The sequence below is a fragment of the Lissotriton helveticus genome, chromosome 2_2, assembly GCF_964261635.1.
Source record: "Lissotriton helveticus chromosome 2_2, aLisHel1.1, whole genome shotgun sequence".
In the NCBI taxonomy this organism is placed as follows: domain Eukaryota; kingdom Metazoa; phylum Chordata; class Amphibia; order Caudata; family Salamandridae; genus Lissotriton; species Lissotriton helveticus.
Genome location: NC_136060.1, coordinates 387,786,165 through 387,800,779, shown reverse-complemented (window position 1 = coordinate 387,800,779; position 14,615 = coordinate 387,786,165). Strand labels below are relative to the sequence as shown.

At 48.3% G+C, this 14,615-nt stretch overlaps 1 protein-coding gene across 1 annotated transcript in view; it reads left to right on the top strand.

Annotated features, from left to right (window-relative positions):
* NSD2 (nuclear receptor binding SET domain protein 2) overlaps window positions 1-14,615 on the top strand; it is a 1,080,265-nt gene that overhangs the window by 516,871 nt on the left and 548,779 nt on the right. Inside the window, exon 12 of the mRNA XM_078678610.1 lies at window positions 2,584-2,707. Coding sequence (XP_078534736.1) covers window positions 2,584-2,707 — 124 coding nt within the window. The remainder of the gene's footprint in view (window positions 1-2,583; window positions 2,708-14,615) is intronic.

Below are 14,615 nucleotides of genomic sequence, written 5' to 3'. Positions count from 1 at the left end.
CTTTCTCTGAAGACTCTCCCTTGTGGCTAAGGAGTAGCCATCCTGCACCAGCAGGCACCATCGAAGCTCTTGCGGTTTGCTGCACGTCCATCCTCCGGATCAAGACTGCCCAGCTCGACGAGACCCGGATTCCCTGCCATCTCTGACCTCTACCTACATCATCCAGCCCAGCTGAGATTCGTGGGTGTGACGTGACCCGTGGGACCGGCCATCTTCAAGACCTGCACGACGCTTCACCAGCATGACCCCCGAGAGACCCTCGATTAAGTGCACTGGGGTTTGAGAAGCCCTAACCCTAAGCAGCTCCAGCACCGAAGTCCAGCCCCCCAGCATCCACGAGGTGTGCGTGGGGCCCTTCTGCTTCTTTGCTGCTTGCCACGTTGTCCGGTCACTTGCCCGTTGGCTAGCGACCCTCTTGACGACGTACCACGACGTCTTCACCGCTGGTCTAGGTCCCCTAGACTGGCCCTTGCTTCTTGTCCAACAAGAAGTGCCCTGGACCCTCCTGGTCTACTCCAGACGCCATCTTGACTCCACCGCGTGGGCTTGCCTTTGCCAAGGTTTGTTGCTCAAATCCTGAGTCCAGCATAGCCGACAGCCTTGTGGGACAGCTCGCACCTCCAGCCTGGACGCCGACAACGCCTCCTGGCCCGTGTGACTGCAGAGTCCAGCTTCGCCCACTCACCTGGTCGAGGTGACTTCATCCGGTGCCATCCTGGTGCCCACATAATCACTGGCTAGTGATTAAGAACTAAGTCCCCTCTGCTTTCAGGTCGTCTCCTTCACTGATCCAGCCTTGGATCACACCGAACTTCTTCACTGGTCGCCTGCCAGCAACATCTTCTTTCAGGCTCCATAGACTACAACGAGGATTCCCGACGTCATTTGAACCCTATGCAGCCGCAGCCCCTGGGCTAGGTAACTCGAGCATTTCGGTGCTCCAGCACAGGTTCACTCTCCTAGTGTCCAGATCCTTTTTCGTTTTTATTCTACCTAGTCGGATTCGTCCGGAAACAGTAACTTTAGAAACGCTAGCATCCATAGACTTCTTCCCGCATCCCGCGTGAGAGTGCACACTCTGCACCCGATCTCCCTAGGCCTCCTGCTCCTAACCTTAGGGTTCAGTAGTGTAGTCCTAGCGACCCTGAAGCCTCTGGATCTTGTTACTTACCTGCTAGTATTTCGCATTCCACTTTTTGTGTATATGGTTTTTCGTGCCCCTCGGGCATTTGTGTAAATTGTGCAACTTGAAGTATTTTCATAAGAGTTTTGTATTGTGCTTATCTCCCTGACTCATAAAGAGTTCAGGGTAGACTTGTTATTAATAAATATCCTATATTTTTATAACTACTTGTGTGGTGTCCTTTCACTTGGTGTTCAAGGGGTATATGTGATGGTAAAACAGCTGGCTTAACACGCCCTCTAGAGTTTAGCCTAAAGACTGCTCTTGTCCACGCTACTAGGATAGCTGGTCTAATAAGGTTGACTTACAACCAATCATCAATAAGGGTTGTTTGGTATGATACAAAGTGATCACTAGAATAGTGAGCACTATATATCAGGCCAACTTCTCACAGTTAGTTTTCCACACTAACTCTCGGCGGATGGAGGTTTCACCGTATCGGGACTGAAAGAACACCCATCCTGAATTTAGTAAGTCGGTCTTAGACTGCTACCGTAGAACATTAGTCTCATATGCAAAGCGTTGTGAAACCGCTATTGACAATATTTTACTAAACCGTTTTTTTCAGAACTTTATCGTAACCTGTTTGGAACAGCCAAACACGTAAGTGTAATGCATGCTCGTTACCCTGATCATTCACGTTTCACTCCCGTCACCAAACACCAGCACATGATACCCAGTTGCTCACGAATGTTCTATGTATATATGATGTTTTGTATTGACAATGAATATATCTAGATTACTGATGGCTATATTTGATTTTGTTTTTGATTAGATTGATTCAAGCTCCTTGAGAAAGGGCATGATAGCCCGAAATGCATCGGAGCTCGTATAAAAATGTTACGCAAAGTTGAAACCATGATGCATAACTTATAAAGTGAAATAAATTTGAAAATCAATTGAAAGTTCAACTAAAAGGGTCTGGAGTCTTTGATTTAGAACCTAAAGTGTGCCCAAATCAGGGATGCACGCATGGAATATGTGTGCACTAACCAAAAGGAATCTATGAAAGTTACCAATACTGGGGAACCAAAGTTACAGGTAAATAACTTGTTTTCTTCTGCAACTTTTTCACATTCCCATTTCATTATATAACATTCAATTTATGTTCATGATAACACCAATATGAAATTGGCACCCACAAGAGGTGTCCAAGCTGCACAAAGGTAAAGTGGAGGGTTATTATATACAGCAACTGCACATGCTTGGGTGCTCCCTCAAAGCCTTCGTGGAATGTAGAGATCTAACTTTCTATCTCTGGAAAGGCAGCAACAACCTCATCCATCTACTCTGTTTTGTACAATTGATGTGAAAATAAAAAAAATATCCTTTCAATTTGTGCTGCATGGGACCTGTGAGGTGAATGGCATCCATTTCAAACATTTTGTATTTTTATCAAGGTGTGTGAAGAAACTGGTGATGTTATCCTGTGTGAAGGACAGTGCTGTGGAGCTTTTCATTTGAAATGTCTCGGGCTTGTAGAAAAGCCAGAAGGAAAATTCATATGCAGTGAATGTACATCAGGCAAGTTTTTATTTCTATATTTTCTTGGCAAAATGATGGCAACCTAGCTTAACCTGAACCATCTTTTTTTTCTTTCTTCTCACGAGAATTTCTTTACGAAGAGTAACCAAAGAATAGATGTTTATAGCATCTGTGAAGTACAAAACAATTTTCAGAACCACTGTTTAATTGTAATCTGGAACTGGAGTTTCTGTTCTTTATAATACAGACCCTTAGCATTTTTTATAACAGGACTAGTGTGTTAGTTGTGCTGTGAAATGTAGTGGTATGTAATTGATATAAACTGTTATTTGAATAGATAACCATCCATAACGGATTATCTAATTTTTCTTTTGTTTCCAAACCTGCCTAGTTCATAAAAACATCAAGTAGAGTTGTGCTTAATTTTACACCCCACTATACTGGAGACAAATGTTATGTGCACTTACAGAGATAATACCACAAGTACTATATCATGTATATGTGTTCCATTTTAGGCCAAGTACATGTATTTAATTCTGAAGGTACTAACACTATCATGCCACTTAGTGCCGGCTTGCCGATTGTTTTAAATCCCATCCCTTTGACTTAACACGTTAATCTTATCCTAGGTTGTGCTTAAAGTGGTTTTTGAATACCATTGAGACTTCAGTCATTGGCATTCGTTTTTGAAGATAAGCCCTACCACATATTTTTGAGCTTGCTTTAGTTACTCCAGTATAGGAACTTTAATAGATTCACATGCTTGAATCACTGCCTGTCGTCGAAATGAGTACCTTATAGCAGCAATGCAATGTAAAACATAGATTGGAAAGGCTCTTCAGGTTAGTATCATATCCTAGTCACTTTTAGAAAAGAGGTCAAACCTAGGTTTGTACCAATCTTAATGCCCTCTGTCTAGAACACTCCTGTGAGAAGCACCAGTCCCTCAGATATTCATCTGCACGTCGTGCTAGGGAGTCTACACTGAGCTATGTTCAGTTATACCTGTTCTCAACTATTCTTTCTTTTATGTAAGATTCCCATCTGGTCAGCCATCTACTGCACTGCACAGAACATTGTTACAGCCTATGTTACAGAGAAAAGGGGTAACTCTGCGATTCCCACACAGATAGAGATGATTATCTATTGTCTACACCATCATCTCGCTTCGCCAACACCAGTAGATTCGCCACCTGAGGACATTGGGGGTGTTTTAATAGCTTGCTAGAAAGGGCAGCAAAAAGGTTCGACCTACCCATGCCCACTATGCAGACTGACTGCTTTCTTTATAATTTCAAGGTACCTTTTTGGAAGCGTGAGAGATCTATGTCCATTGGAAACTGCATACGGGACGAGGACTTAAAAGTTATGAAAAATCCGGCCACAGTGACTGGTTTACCGCGCTTGAAAAACAAAAATGCAAGGCTACAGAGGATGCTCCTACATGTCTCGCTGGTCACCTAAAAGCCTGATTCAGTTATCACACAGGCAGCCCAGCGCAGAACGAAGAATCCCTTAGTGCCAATTTCAGTGCTTTCAGACAAAGAGGGTACGTACCTTGGTAATATCAGTAAGCTCTTTTTATCCAAGTCAGCGCTTTTCGGAAGAGACGCAAATTCCTTTGCGGTTCTCCTGTGATATGATCGCCAAATGTGGTCCGATATTGCCCTTTATTTGTCCTCGGATTGTGTTGTCCACTGTGAAGACTTGCCCTGCACGTGTAGTATACAAAGATCTGATAGAGACTACTAGCCGCAGATTCCTTAACGTAGAGTTATCACCAGGCGTGAGACTGGATCGGAACACTTTTTGCCACAGCATCCCTGAGCGCCGTGGGGACGGCACCACGTAACTCTGCCCTGACGTCCTCCGTGTCCATGACGTCAGCGAGGATACATAAGTCCCGCCCCGGCGCGCCTACGTCAGTTTTTTCTCTTTCTGCATGCAATGCGGATCCGGATGAGCCCTGGCCTGTTTTCAGGCCTTCTATCCCTTTTTTCACGTTTAGTGGAACAGTGTGCGAATGCCTTCGAGCTTCAAGACGTGCCCTCTTGTGCACTTCCTATGTCGGCGACGGACCCTCACCCCATTTGCATGTGGTGCCTGGGTGAGCACCACGACTCTGAGAGCTGCGACGCCTGCCAGCACCTTAAGACTAAGTCACGGCGGGAGTGCCGGATGAAGTTGCTGTGGGTGCGCCTATCCAGGTAGGTGTCCTCTCAGCGTTCGTCTCCCCCCTCAGAAGCAAGGAACTGCCGGTTTAGTCTGCGACATCGTCTTTCGCCGCGGCCCCTTGGGCGTGGCTCACTGGCTGGTAGGTCCTTCAGTTGGTCTCCCCCGGGACGTGCGCCCCCGCCTGTCGCCTCCCTACCCGCTGTTTCCCGGCGCAGAGGTGACTGGGGCCCAAATGACAGCCTACGCTGCGGCTCCGCAGGCTTCTTTGCCCTTTCTCCACCTCCTGAGATGTCCGCGGATTCCTTGCCTCGCGCGGGGATTTCCGCGGAGTCACCGGTGGCTCCTGCTCCGAAGGTTTCGGCTGAAGGTCGTAGGAGAGTGGCGCCGTCGGGGTGTGGTGCTTTGGGGCTTCCCTCTTCGGCACCTAGCGTTCCTGAGTCGCCGCAAATCCCTATACGGCTCCCTGTGGCGTTGCAGGTGATCGCCGGGACCCCGGGCTTGTCCCCGGGTCCCCCTCGGCCCTCTGAGCAGGCAGCTGCCTCACCAGAGGTCGAGCCGGCACCGCTTCGGTGCCAGGGGCCCTCTTCCCCGGTGGAGTCAGGGGTAGAGGCTGGGACCTGGGGTGTTTTCCCGAGTCCCCCTCGGCCGAGCTGGCGCCACAAGTGGCCACTCCGGCGCCGATGGCAGACTCCATGGAGCCGCGCCGGCGCCGAGTTCTGGATTCGTCTCCCGAAGTCCCTTCGTCTCCGGAGGTCTGTCATCTATTGGTGTGTTCCTCCCCGGAGACAGGGCGCCGTGTAGTTTCCTTTACGCCGGCATCTTCTAGGGCAGGCTCTTCACCGCCCCCACGACCAAAATACTCAAACTCTTCTTTCCCTGCCTCGCGGCTGGCTTCTCCACCGCCTCTCCACCTTCCCCTAAAGCCCCTCATTCCTCGGTGGATCCTCCTTTATGCCGGGGCTGGCCGCTTCCCTCTGGACATGGGGATGGACAGCTCAGTCTGCAACTGTCACCCACGGAGGAATTGCTTTCACCTCCGTGGCGCCCTACTGAGGCCAGTGATGCCTTTGGTCGGGCTATTTCCACGGCTGCTGGTATTCTGAGGATGGGTGAACCTGTCACTCCATTTCCTACAGACAACCTCCTGGAGATTCTCCACCAGGGCTCTGGTGAATGGGAGTTGTTCCTTCATTTTGAAGCGTTACTCCATAATTCTCTTATGGGGGCTTGGAGGCGCCCTGCCACGGGCGATCCGGTGCCTCAGGCACTACTGCACCGCGATCGTCCTGCTCCGCACGACCCGGTCTGTCTTTTTTTCCACCCTTCTACTCAAGGCGCTCTACTGCTTGATGCCTTTCCGTGTTTGTCTGTGGTGGTGTTCCCTCCGTCTCGGAAGGCCCGGTGGTTAGATTCATGGGGACGTAATGTCTTCGCTTCGTTCAGTGCTGCCTTGAGAGCGCTGAACACTTTGTGTTTGTTGACCAAGGCTACTTCTAGCCTGTGGGATTCTCTGGAGTCCCTTGTTTCTCATGTCTCTCATTAGGGTGCCCGTGCTGATCTGCGGGCCCATGTGTTGGATGGTAGGCATCCAGCGTCTTCTTGCGGGTCTTCGTCGTCGTCCTCCTCCTCCTCCTCAGTAGGTGGTTTGTTGATCTTCCGGGTCTTAGTGGGAGGTGTTAACCCACTGTTCCTGGAATCTGGTGTGGGTTGAACGTTACACTTTCTGTAAGAGATACTGTAAACTCAGGGCACTGAGTTGGCCTACCTCTTTTGTAGGCTGCTGGTTCAGCCCCCATTGGCAAGTGTTCTTTTTGGCTGCTTACTTAGCCTCCCGTGCTTTTTGCCGCAGTGTTTCTAATTTGTTCTCTGAAGCAGGATTTCTTCCCTAAGAGTGGTTCCCATTCTTCTTGGGCCGTGTCCTACCCTACGTGGGGTATTTGTAGCTATTGGATAGCCTGTCTTATACTGGGAAGGGGTGGACTTCCCCTTGCGGGTTCCTTGCCCTTCCTGGTGTTGCTGTATGCCGCTGGTGCGTTTCCTTGGGCAGCTGCGGCGTTGGGCTGTGTTCTGCCTCTGGTTTGTTGTTGGCCATGTCCTCTGTCTGGTGTCCAGAAGGGTTATTTTCCTGTGTTAGCGACTTGGTTCGTCCTACTGGTTTCTCCTCTTGTTTTCTGGCTGGTTGGCACACAGCGGCGCCCGCTGGTTCTTCTGGTCCACGCCAAGGGCCTTGGAGTGAGGCCTGGCGCCCCTGCTTCTGGTTTTTCAGGAGCACAGTGGGACTGTTTTTCTCTTCCACCTGCCTTATTACTCAGGCGATGTTCAGTCTGGTATGTTGACATCCAGCTGTGATGAGTTCGACCGCCCTCTTCACTGGGCGTGTTCCCGGTGGAGGGCTCTTGCCTTCGTTTCTGCTCTTCTCCTTGGAGTCTCTGGGTTGCTGTTCTTCTTTGGTACCCCTCTGCGTTGCCTGTAACAGGGGGTTTTGGTGGAGATCCATGGTCCTTTAGCTGCTGGCCTTCTTTTGCATTGCCTGTACCTGGGGCTTCCGCTGGAGGTCCCTGGTACATTGGCTGCTGGCCTCTTTTCGTATTGCCTGTACCTGGGGCTTCCGCTGGAGGTCCCTGGTACATTGGCTGATGGTCTCCTTTCGTATTGCCCTTCCTTCTCCTTCTTGGTGAGGGCGGGGCTGCCGCTTGTCGTGGTGACACATTCCCTGTGGAACGGTGTTCTCCGTGCCGCTGCAGTTCTAGTCTGCTTGGGGGGGGGGGGGACTGGACTGGGCTCTTTCCCCTGTCGCTCATCTCCTGTTAGGGAGGACTGGGTTATTTTCCTGACCAGGCGATTTATTTTTTTCCCCTGTCGGGGTCCTGGGTTTGCCTGGGCTAGGGAGGTCCTCTCGCAGACCCTCCTTCCCCTTGGGTATCGCTAGGGTATCTATTCTACGTTAAGGAATCTGCGGCTAGTAGTCTCTATCAGATGTACGAGTTACTTACCTTCGGTAACGATTTATCTGGTATAGAGTATTCTAGCCGCAGATTCCTTCACGACCCGCCCTTCCTCCCTGTTCTGCGAGGGCGCTCTGGGTCTTCTGCACTCGCCTGCCTCTGGGTGGTTGCCTTTTGCGAGTGTCTTTCTTACTCCCTCCTTCGGGGGATGCTCGCCTTGTTGTTGTTCCATTCTGGACTTTATAGGCACTTTTGCGCCCCTGCACTCTGGTCACCAGTGTGGGGTTTGCTCGTGCTTCTTCTTCTTTCCTTTGTTGCTTGCACTTCTGCGGCTAGAACAGTCTCTACCAAATTCATCGTTACCAAAGGTAAGTAACTCCTACTTCAATGAAAAACCCCTCAGGATTTTTGTAAATACGTTCCTGCAAGTTTTCTATTTTTCATTCATTTCTGGGAAACTGCTGCTGCAGATGTTTAATTATTATGACGCTGGTGTGAAGAAATGTCACACTCAAATTTTAAAGTGGATTTTTGTTGACTGTTGGCGAGGCATCCGTACTCAAACTACACAAGGCACATGCCTAATGGATACCACAGAAACCATTTCATTAGTCTTGTCTTCTCCCTGTGCCCCCAGGGTTTACTGATACAAATTATACCAGGCACGCCAGGACCCCTCTTGGGACGTAAAATGTATCTGAAAAGCCACACGAAACACACTGTGCGACAGACTCTGTGGTGGACGCGAAAGACTGGGAGAGTGGGAAAGTCTCCTGTCCTGATATGTCCCTTAATTACGTCATCGCGCAAGACATGCGTCCGCCATCTTTAATTGGGGCCAAATGTCAGCATCGCTCATGACGTGCGGCCACCATCTTAAATTGGGGCAATTTACATAAAAATTGATAATAGTAGCAATTTTTCTCTGCACATTGGCAGTGCGTAACTTGAAATCAATGTATATATCTGTGGGCCTGGATGTCTTTGAGTTGCGGGGGGCCGGAAATAAATAACCTCGCAAAACAGCCACAAGCGTTTGACCTTGGACTTTGAATGCTCAGCAAATGTAACAAAAGAAAAACATGCTTTATAGCACTGTTTACAGAGATGGACCTGGAGCGACTGGAAACATCACCGCGCTGGTCAAAAGTTCTTAGAGAAAGGGAAAAGTAGTCCCTAAACAGACGCCGCAGTGGTACAGATGGAAGGGTACGAATACTTTAACACTGCTCTGTGGGAGTGTATAACTGACGAAAATTAGGGGCAAAGCGAAAGGATTGACCACTAGCAAGCAAGGGTTTTTTTAAGGACACCGAAACGAAAAGCAGGGAGCCCACAAAGAAGTATATACTGAAGTGTATAGTCTTGATGGCATGACCTAAAAAAATACAAGGGTCCTGGTTTTGAGAAAAGGATATTATTGTTTTTTCATGGCACTAACTTCCGTGTGTGTTTGTTGGTGGGACGTGAAGTCCTTGCATGTGAATGCAGTTAACTACTTGGAAGTGTTTCTGCTGTTTGTTTTTGTTCTGGCTGGCGTCCCACGTCCATAAGGAGGCAGAGACTTTGGCAAGGAAAGAGGCAGTGGAAGAGAGTGGCAACGCAGAAAAGACAAATGCAGATATGGGCACAGTGATAAGACAGGCACTGCATGCACACCAAGTGAAACAGAAGCAGACAGAAAATGAAACCTAAACACAGAAAAGACAGAAAGAGTTGACATGCAAACAGGCGCACCAATGACGAATGGCAGGGAGGGGTGAGAGAATGGGGGCCAAAAACAGCAGAGATGCTGAAGCAGGAGGATAAAAGCAGCGATAAGAGGTTTGCACTGTAAGTATAACCGAAGCGGAGGCAGCAAAACTGGCACAGATTAACTTGAATCAATCTGTGCTTGTGCCCTGCTCCACAGCCATTATTGGAACTGATATGTGGCTTGCATTGGCCAATTGTAAAGAATTTAAAAATGAGTGCTGTGAAGCTAAAAATTGTAATCCAGAGCGGGCTCCAAGCTCTTTTTTCTGAATACAGCTTGTATACAACAGTGCCTCGCAAATGACACATGAGCCAGCACATGCACTCTCAGGCTCAACCCCTAAACATAATTAACATGTCCTTGTGTAATGTAACTGGTGCTCATGTAAAATGAGATCAGGGTGGAAGAAATATTTTAGGCGACACCAAGGGAGAGAAATACAGGGTGAGTGTGGTAGAAAGATGACTGAAACTAAGGAAACAAATGGAGACCGTGAGAATCGAAGAAGAGGACCTGATGACTAGAAAGAGAGAGGGGGAGATAGAGAGATGTATTTGCTTATGAGGCAGGAAAGTGTGGAGGGGACCTAAGAAGTTGGAGAGGCAGGTGCTGATAGGTCTTTCCTTCTATGCAAGGGTTGACCGGATAATATGACAGTTTTTGTGGTAGTTGATTGAGGTGGGGAGGGGAGAAAGGGAAAAGGCTGAAAAGAATGAAGGAGAGAATCGTGGAAAAGAAGAGAGCAAATGAGAGCAATGTCAGAAGAAAGAAGGGGGTAACGGGGCAGTGGAGAAAGGAGAGAGACAAGGTGTGAGAATGGGTAGAGAGCGAAGACCTATCAAAACTTTGTAAGGCAGTGATAACATAGCATGTATTTGACAACCCAATGTTTGCGCGAAGGGTTTCTTGGCGCTATGTGGCAGTTGTTTATTTCGTTATTTTTTTATATATATTTTTTACTTTTTATTGATTTTCAACGGAGGAAAGTGACATAAGCCAGCAACGGCCAGCCATACAAAGCGATACAGTACGATTGGTGTAAATACAGGCACAACCTCGACAACAATGTACACATGTAATCTATTCCAAACACCATTTTAGTTTCTTATGGCCTTCCATTGAAGAGGCCCGAAAATAATCCCATCTGCATATTTAGCACTTCCCTAGGGCCCCTCTACCCATACCCATGCCTAACTAGCCCTCGCTTGCGTGGTCCTTGGGGGTTCGGAGTCTGCCTTTGCTGTACCTGCCTCAGTAGCTTGTGCCTGTAAGTATGCTTGCAAGGGCTCCCAGATGTCTTGGGCTGGGACGAGATTGGCATTAGTTCTGCATAAATAGTCAGTTGCTCCTGACAAAATATTAGGTCATGCATCCACTCTTTAAATTTTGGGGCCCTTCCCCACCTGCAGGCTACCCGCCACTAGCAGTAATCTAATCGATATGAATCGTCTGAGTGGGACTTCAAAGTCTTTTGTATATTCGAACAGTGTAATGATTGAGTACTCCCAGCACTGTGTCCCGGTATGCTCTGATGGGGGTACATTCCCAGGCCAGATGCAGAAAATCCGCTTCCTCCCTACCACATCTGTCACACTTATCATTATCCCCGAGGTGGAATCTGCTTAGCTTCACAGGGGTATAATACAGACAATGGAGATATTTAAAGTGTATGATACGTAGTCTGCTACTGACCGATATTCGTCCCGTTTGCTGGCAGCAAAATTTCCATTGGTCATCCCGGAGAGAATTGCCTAGATCCTCCTTCCATCTAGCCTGTGCAACCTGAGTGGTATGTGGACTGTCTATCTGAGTGGTTCGGTACAGCTGGGACACTACATGGGTTGGAGTAGGCCTCTGAAGTAGGGCATGTAGCGGTGTAAAAGTGAGTGGTTTGTTTGGGAAATTGGGGGTGGCGGATTTCAGATTGTGCCGGAGTCCTACGTACAGAAAGAGCTCCATGTGGTTGTAGGCTGGCAGTCTTAAAAAAAACTGTTCGCGGATTCGCGCATTGTTTGTGGAAGTATGCCTGTCTCTCGGGCCTTTTCATATACATTTTTCAGCATTGGAATAAGAGTGTCACAATATGTTTTATAGAATTCCGCAGTAAGTCCGTCCGGGCCAGGGGCCAGACCGTAGCTGCATAATTGCAATGCGTATCTCTGCATCTTTGAAATCTGCTAATAATTTGAATTTGTTGTTTATTGTTTTTAGTTAATAAAAACCATCACAATACAAAATACAGTTTAAATACATGTTTTTTAAAGGATGCCGCTCCATCTTTATTAAAACGTTATAACTCTATTATTTGATGTATTAATATAAATATATATATTACATCGTTTACCACAACTTTAGCTTCTTTATCAATGTCATACACTGTTATAGCTTGCCTTTATGGATACTTCCTACTACCTGTTTTACTGCTTTGTCATGGATTTGCAAATACTTCAACAACTTACAATTTAGGCGAGGATCGGTATAGTCCAAGCTTCTCATAGTTGATGTTCTACATGTACGGATCCCTCGCTCATTAAATGAAATCTTCTAATAGGAATTCTGGGTGTTCCCTAGCCATCCCAGTGCTATATCCTCAAAGTATGACTCAAACTCTATTGGCTGCATTCTGTGCGTTGTGTGTAGGGTCTTGTAGAACGTATAAAATGTCTCTAGCTGTCTGAGGTATCCCTGTTTGTATGGCCATCTGAGTCGACAACCTCCAGTATAGTTTTGGAAAAATTCTGTGCTCGACTCAGCTCAGCCAGAGCCTTCTCCGGGCATTCCCCTTCCCCATATTGTGTGTATTTCCCCCAAAATGTACATAAACGCTCCACTGTCTCCTGATACTCTGTCAGCTTGTCTCTAATCTTTTGCTGCAGAGCTGGACCGTGTGCAGATTGCAGTTTTCTCTCTAGTTGTTTAAGTTCGGCCTCTAGCTTTCCCAGCGTACTGAGCCTATCCCTCCGGATACGCCCCCCTTTGGCACTGCCTTATGGTCACCTTAAATGCCTCCCACACCGTGCAGAACTGCGTCACTGTGTTAATGTAGCGTTGGAAAAAACAGTGATTTCCTGCTCCAATTCCGCACGGAATGAGATGTCGAGCAAGGCAGTCGGTGGCAGTCTCCAGCAGACAACAAAAATCCCAGCCATGATTTAAAGCATTTGCGAAAGCCACCCCATTTGAAAAGCAATGTAACGATATAGGAGAGAAATCAAGCAAATAACTCAAAACAGTGGGTTTAGCTATTTGTCCCATATCTTATGAAATTTCTCTGGACATCCCAGGACCTCAGAGAGGGGTTCCTCCTGGGCCGCACACTAATCCACCCCCGGTCACCACTTTAGTATGTTAGGGGGTTTGACCTGAGCCCAGGCTGCTGCGATGTCTCACTTGGCCAGCACCACCGCCGTGCCCAGAAAGTGTTTTATCAGCTCTAGAGTCGTCCAGGTCATCAAATACTCGTAGAAGGTGGCTTATAGGGTCATGAGGGACCTGCCACCCCAGAGTTTGTGTAAGTTCAGATTCCACACCCGACCAGAATGGAGCAAGACCAGGGCACAGCCAGACCATTTGGTAGAAATCGTCCGGTGCTTGGCCACGTCGTGTGCATTTTGGGAGGGGCGCAGTTCTGTCCTGTGCGCGCAGGAGTGAGATATGCCATGTAACAGTAATAAAGTTGGATGAGACGTAGTTTAGAGGACGTCGTCAGAGTTTTGGGGGCCACAAGGGGGGGACCTAAGGGCGTTGCGCCAGTCTGCCTCTTCTAGAGGACCCATCCCTCCCTCCCAGCGGGTTCGCAGCGAGTCTAGGGTGGTAGGGCTGTTGTTCACGAGGGAGCGGTATATTCGGGGACATCCCTCTTCTGCCCCAGTTTGCTATCATGACCTGGGCTTCTAACGGGCTAAACTCAGGAAGCGAGGTGCCTGTTCGAATATGCATAGTAAGGGCGTGGCGTTGTTGTAAATACTTATAAAATTGAGTGGTGTGAAGGGAGTGACGCTGTTGCAGATCGGGGAAGGCCCTGACATGGTCTCCCACCCAGACGTCTCCAAGGAGCGAAATCCCGACCCAATGCCACTTCCGAAAGCCCCCAAGGGTCAATGCTTCACGCAGCCATGTGCCGTGCCACAAAGGTGTATGTTGGGCAAGACTTTTCTCCCATCTTGTGTAGCGCAGGGCAGAGCGCCAGGCCACAAGGACTGCCCTGGTGATAGGTGGAATTGTTTGTGGAATGGGAGCCCCATACAAGTGTGCCTGGATCTGCGCAAGGTCCATAGTTCTAAGCTCCGTACGCTAGGCCGGGTCAGACCAGCCTCCAGTGAACCAATCATGGACGACAATAAGTCTGGTGGCCAAATAGTAGAGATGGAGATTTGTCATACCCATGCCTCCTTCAAAGGGAGGGATCCGGCATCGAGCCAAGGCTATACGTGGACCGTGTCAAAGGCCTTCTCAAAATCAATGAGTAGCAGGGCCAGGTATGGTGTAACGAGGTTGCGATGGGCCAGTGCAAGGTGGATACGTCATATGCAGTGCTGAGTGCCGGGCGCCGTCATGAAGCCACATTGGTCTGGACGGATCAATTTGTGCAACGGGGACAGATACGTTGGACTAGGGCTGTGGTACAGATTTTAATTTCTGTATTAATTAAAGAAATCAAACGGTAATCCACACAGGAGAAAGAAGGTATTTGGGTCTTGGGATGACCACTATAGTAGCCACGTCAGTCTCAAAGGGAAGGGAACCCCTCTCGGGCCCTACCCCATTTTAGTGTGGCCGCGTACCAATATGATAACCCAGGAAGGCAGGCATCTTTCTACTTCATTGTGATAATTCTTCGAACCATAAGAAACACCAGGGCTATGAATCGGCTAGAGGCTCTCCCCGCCTTTCTACTCCTATATAATTTTAACAACTCTGCCTCCTTACTATATAGGTTCTCCCTCCCGTGCAGTCGCCAGAACTTTAATGACTGCCCTCTATAAGGACACTGCATCTTGGCAATTTTAGAAAAGGTGTGTCAAGTCAGCACCTTGGTAGGCACATCGGGTGCAAGTGGGTGCAGTTCCAT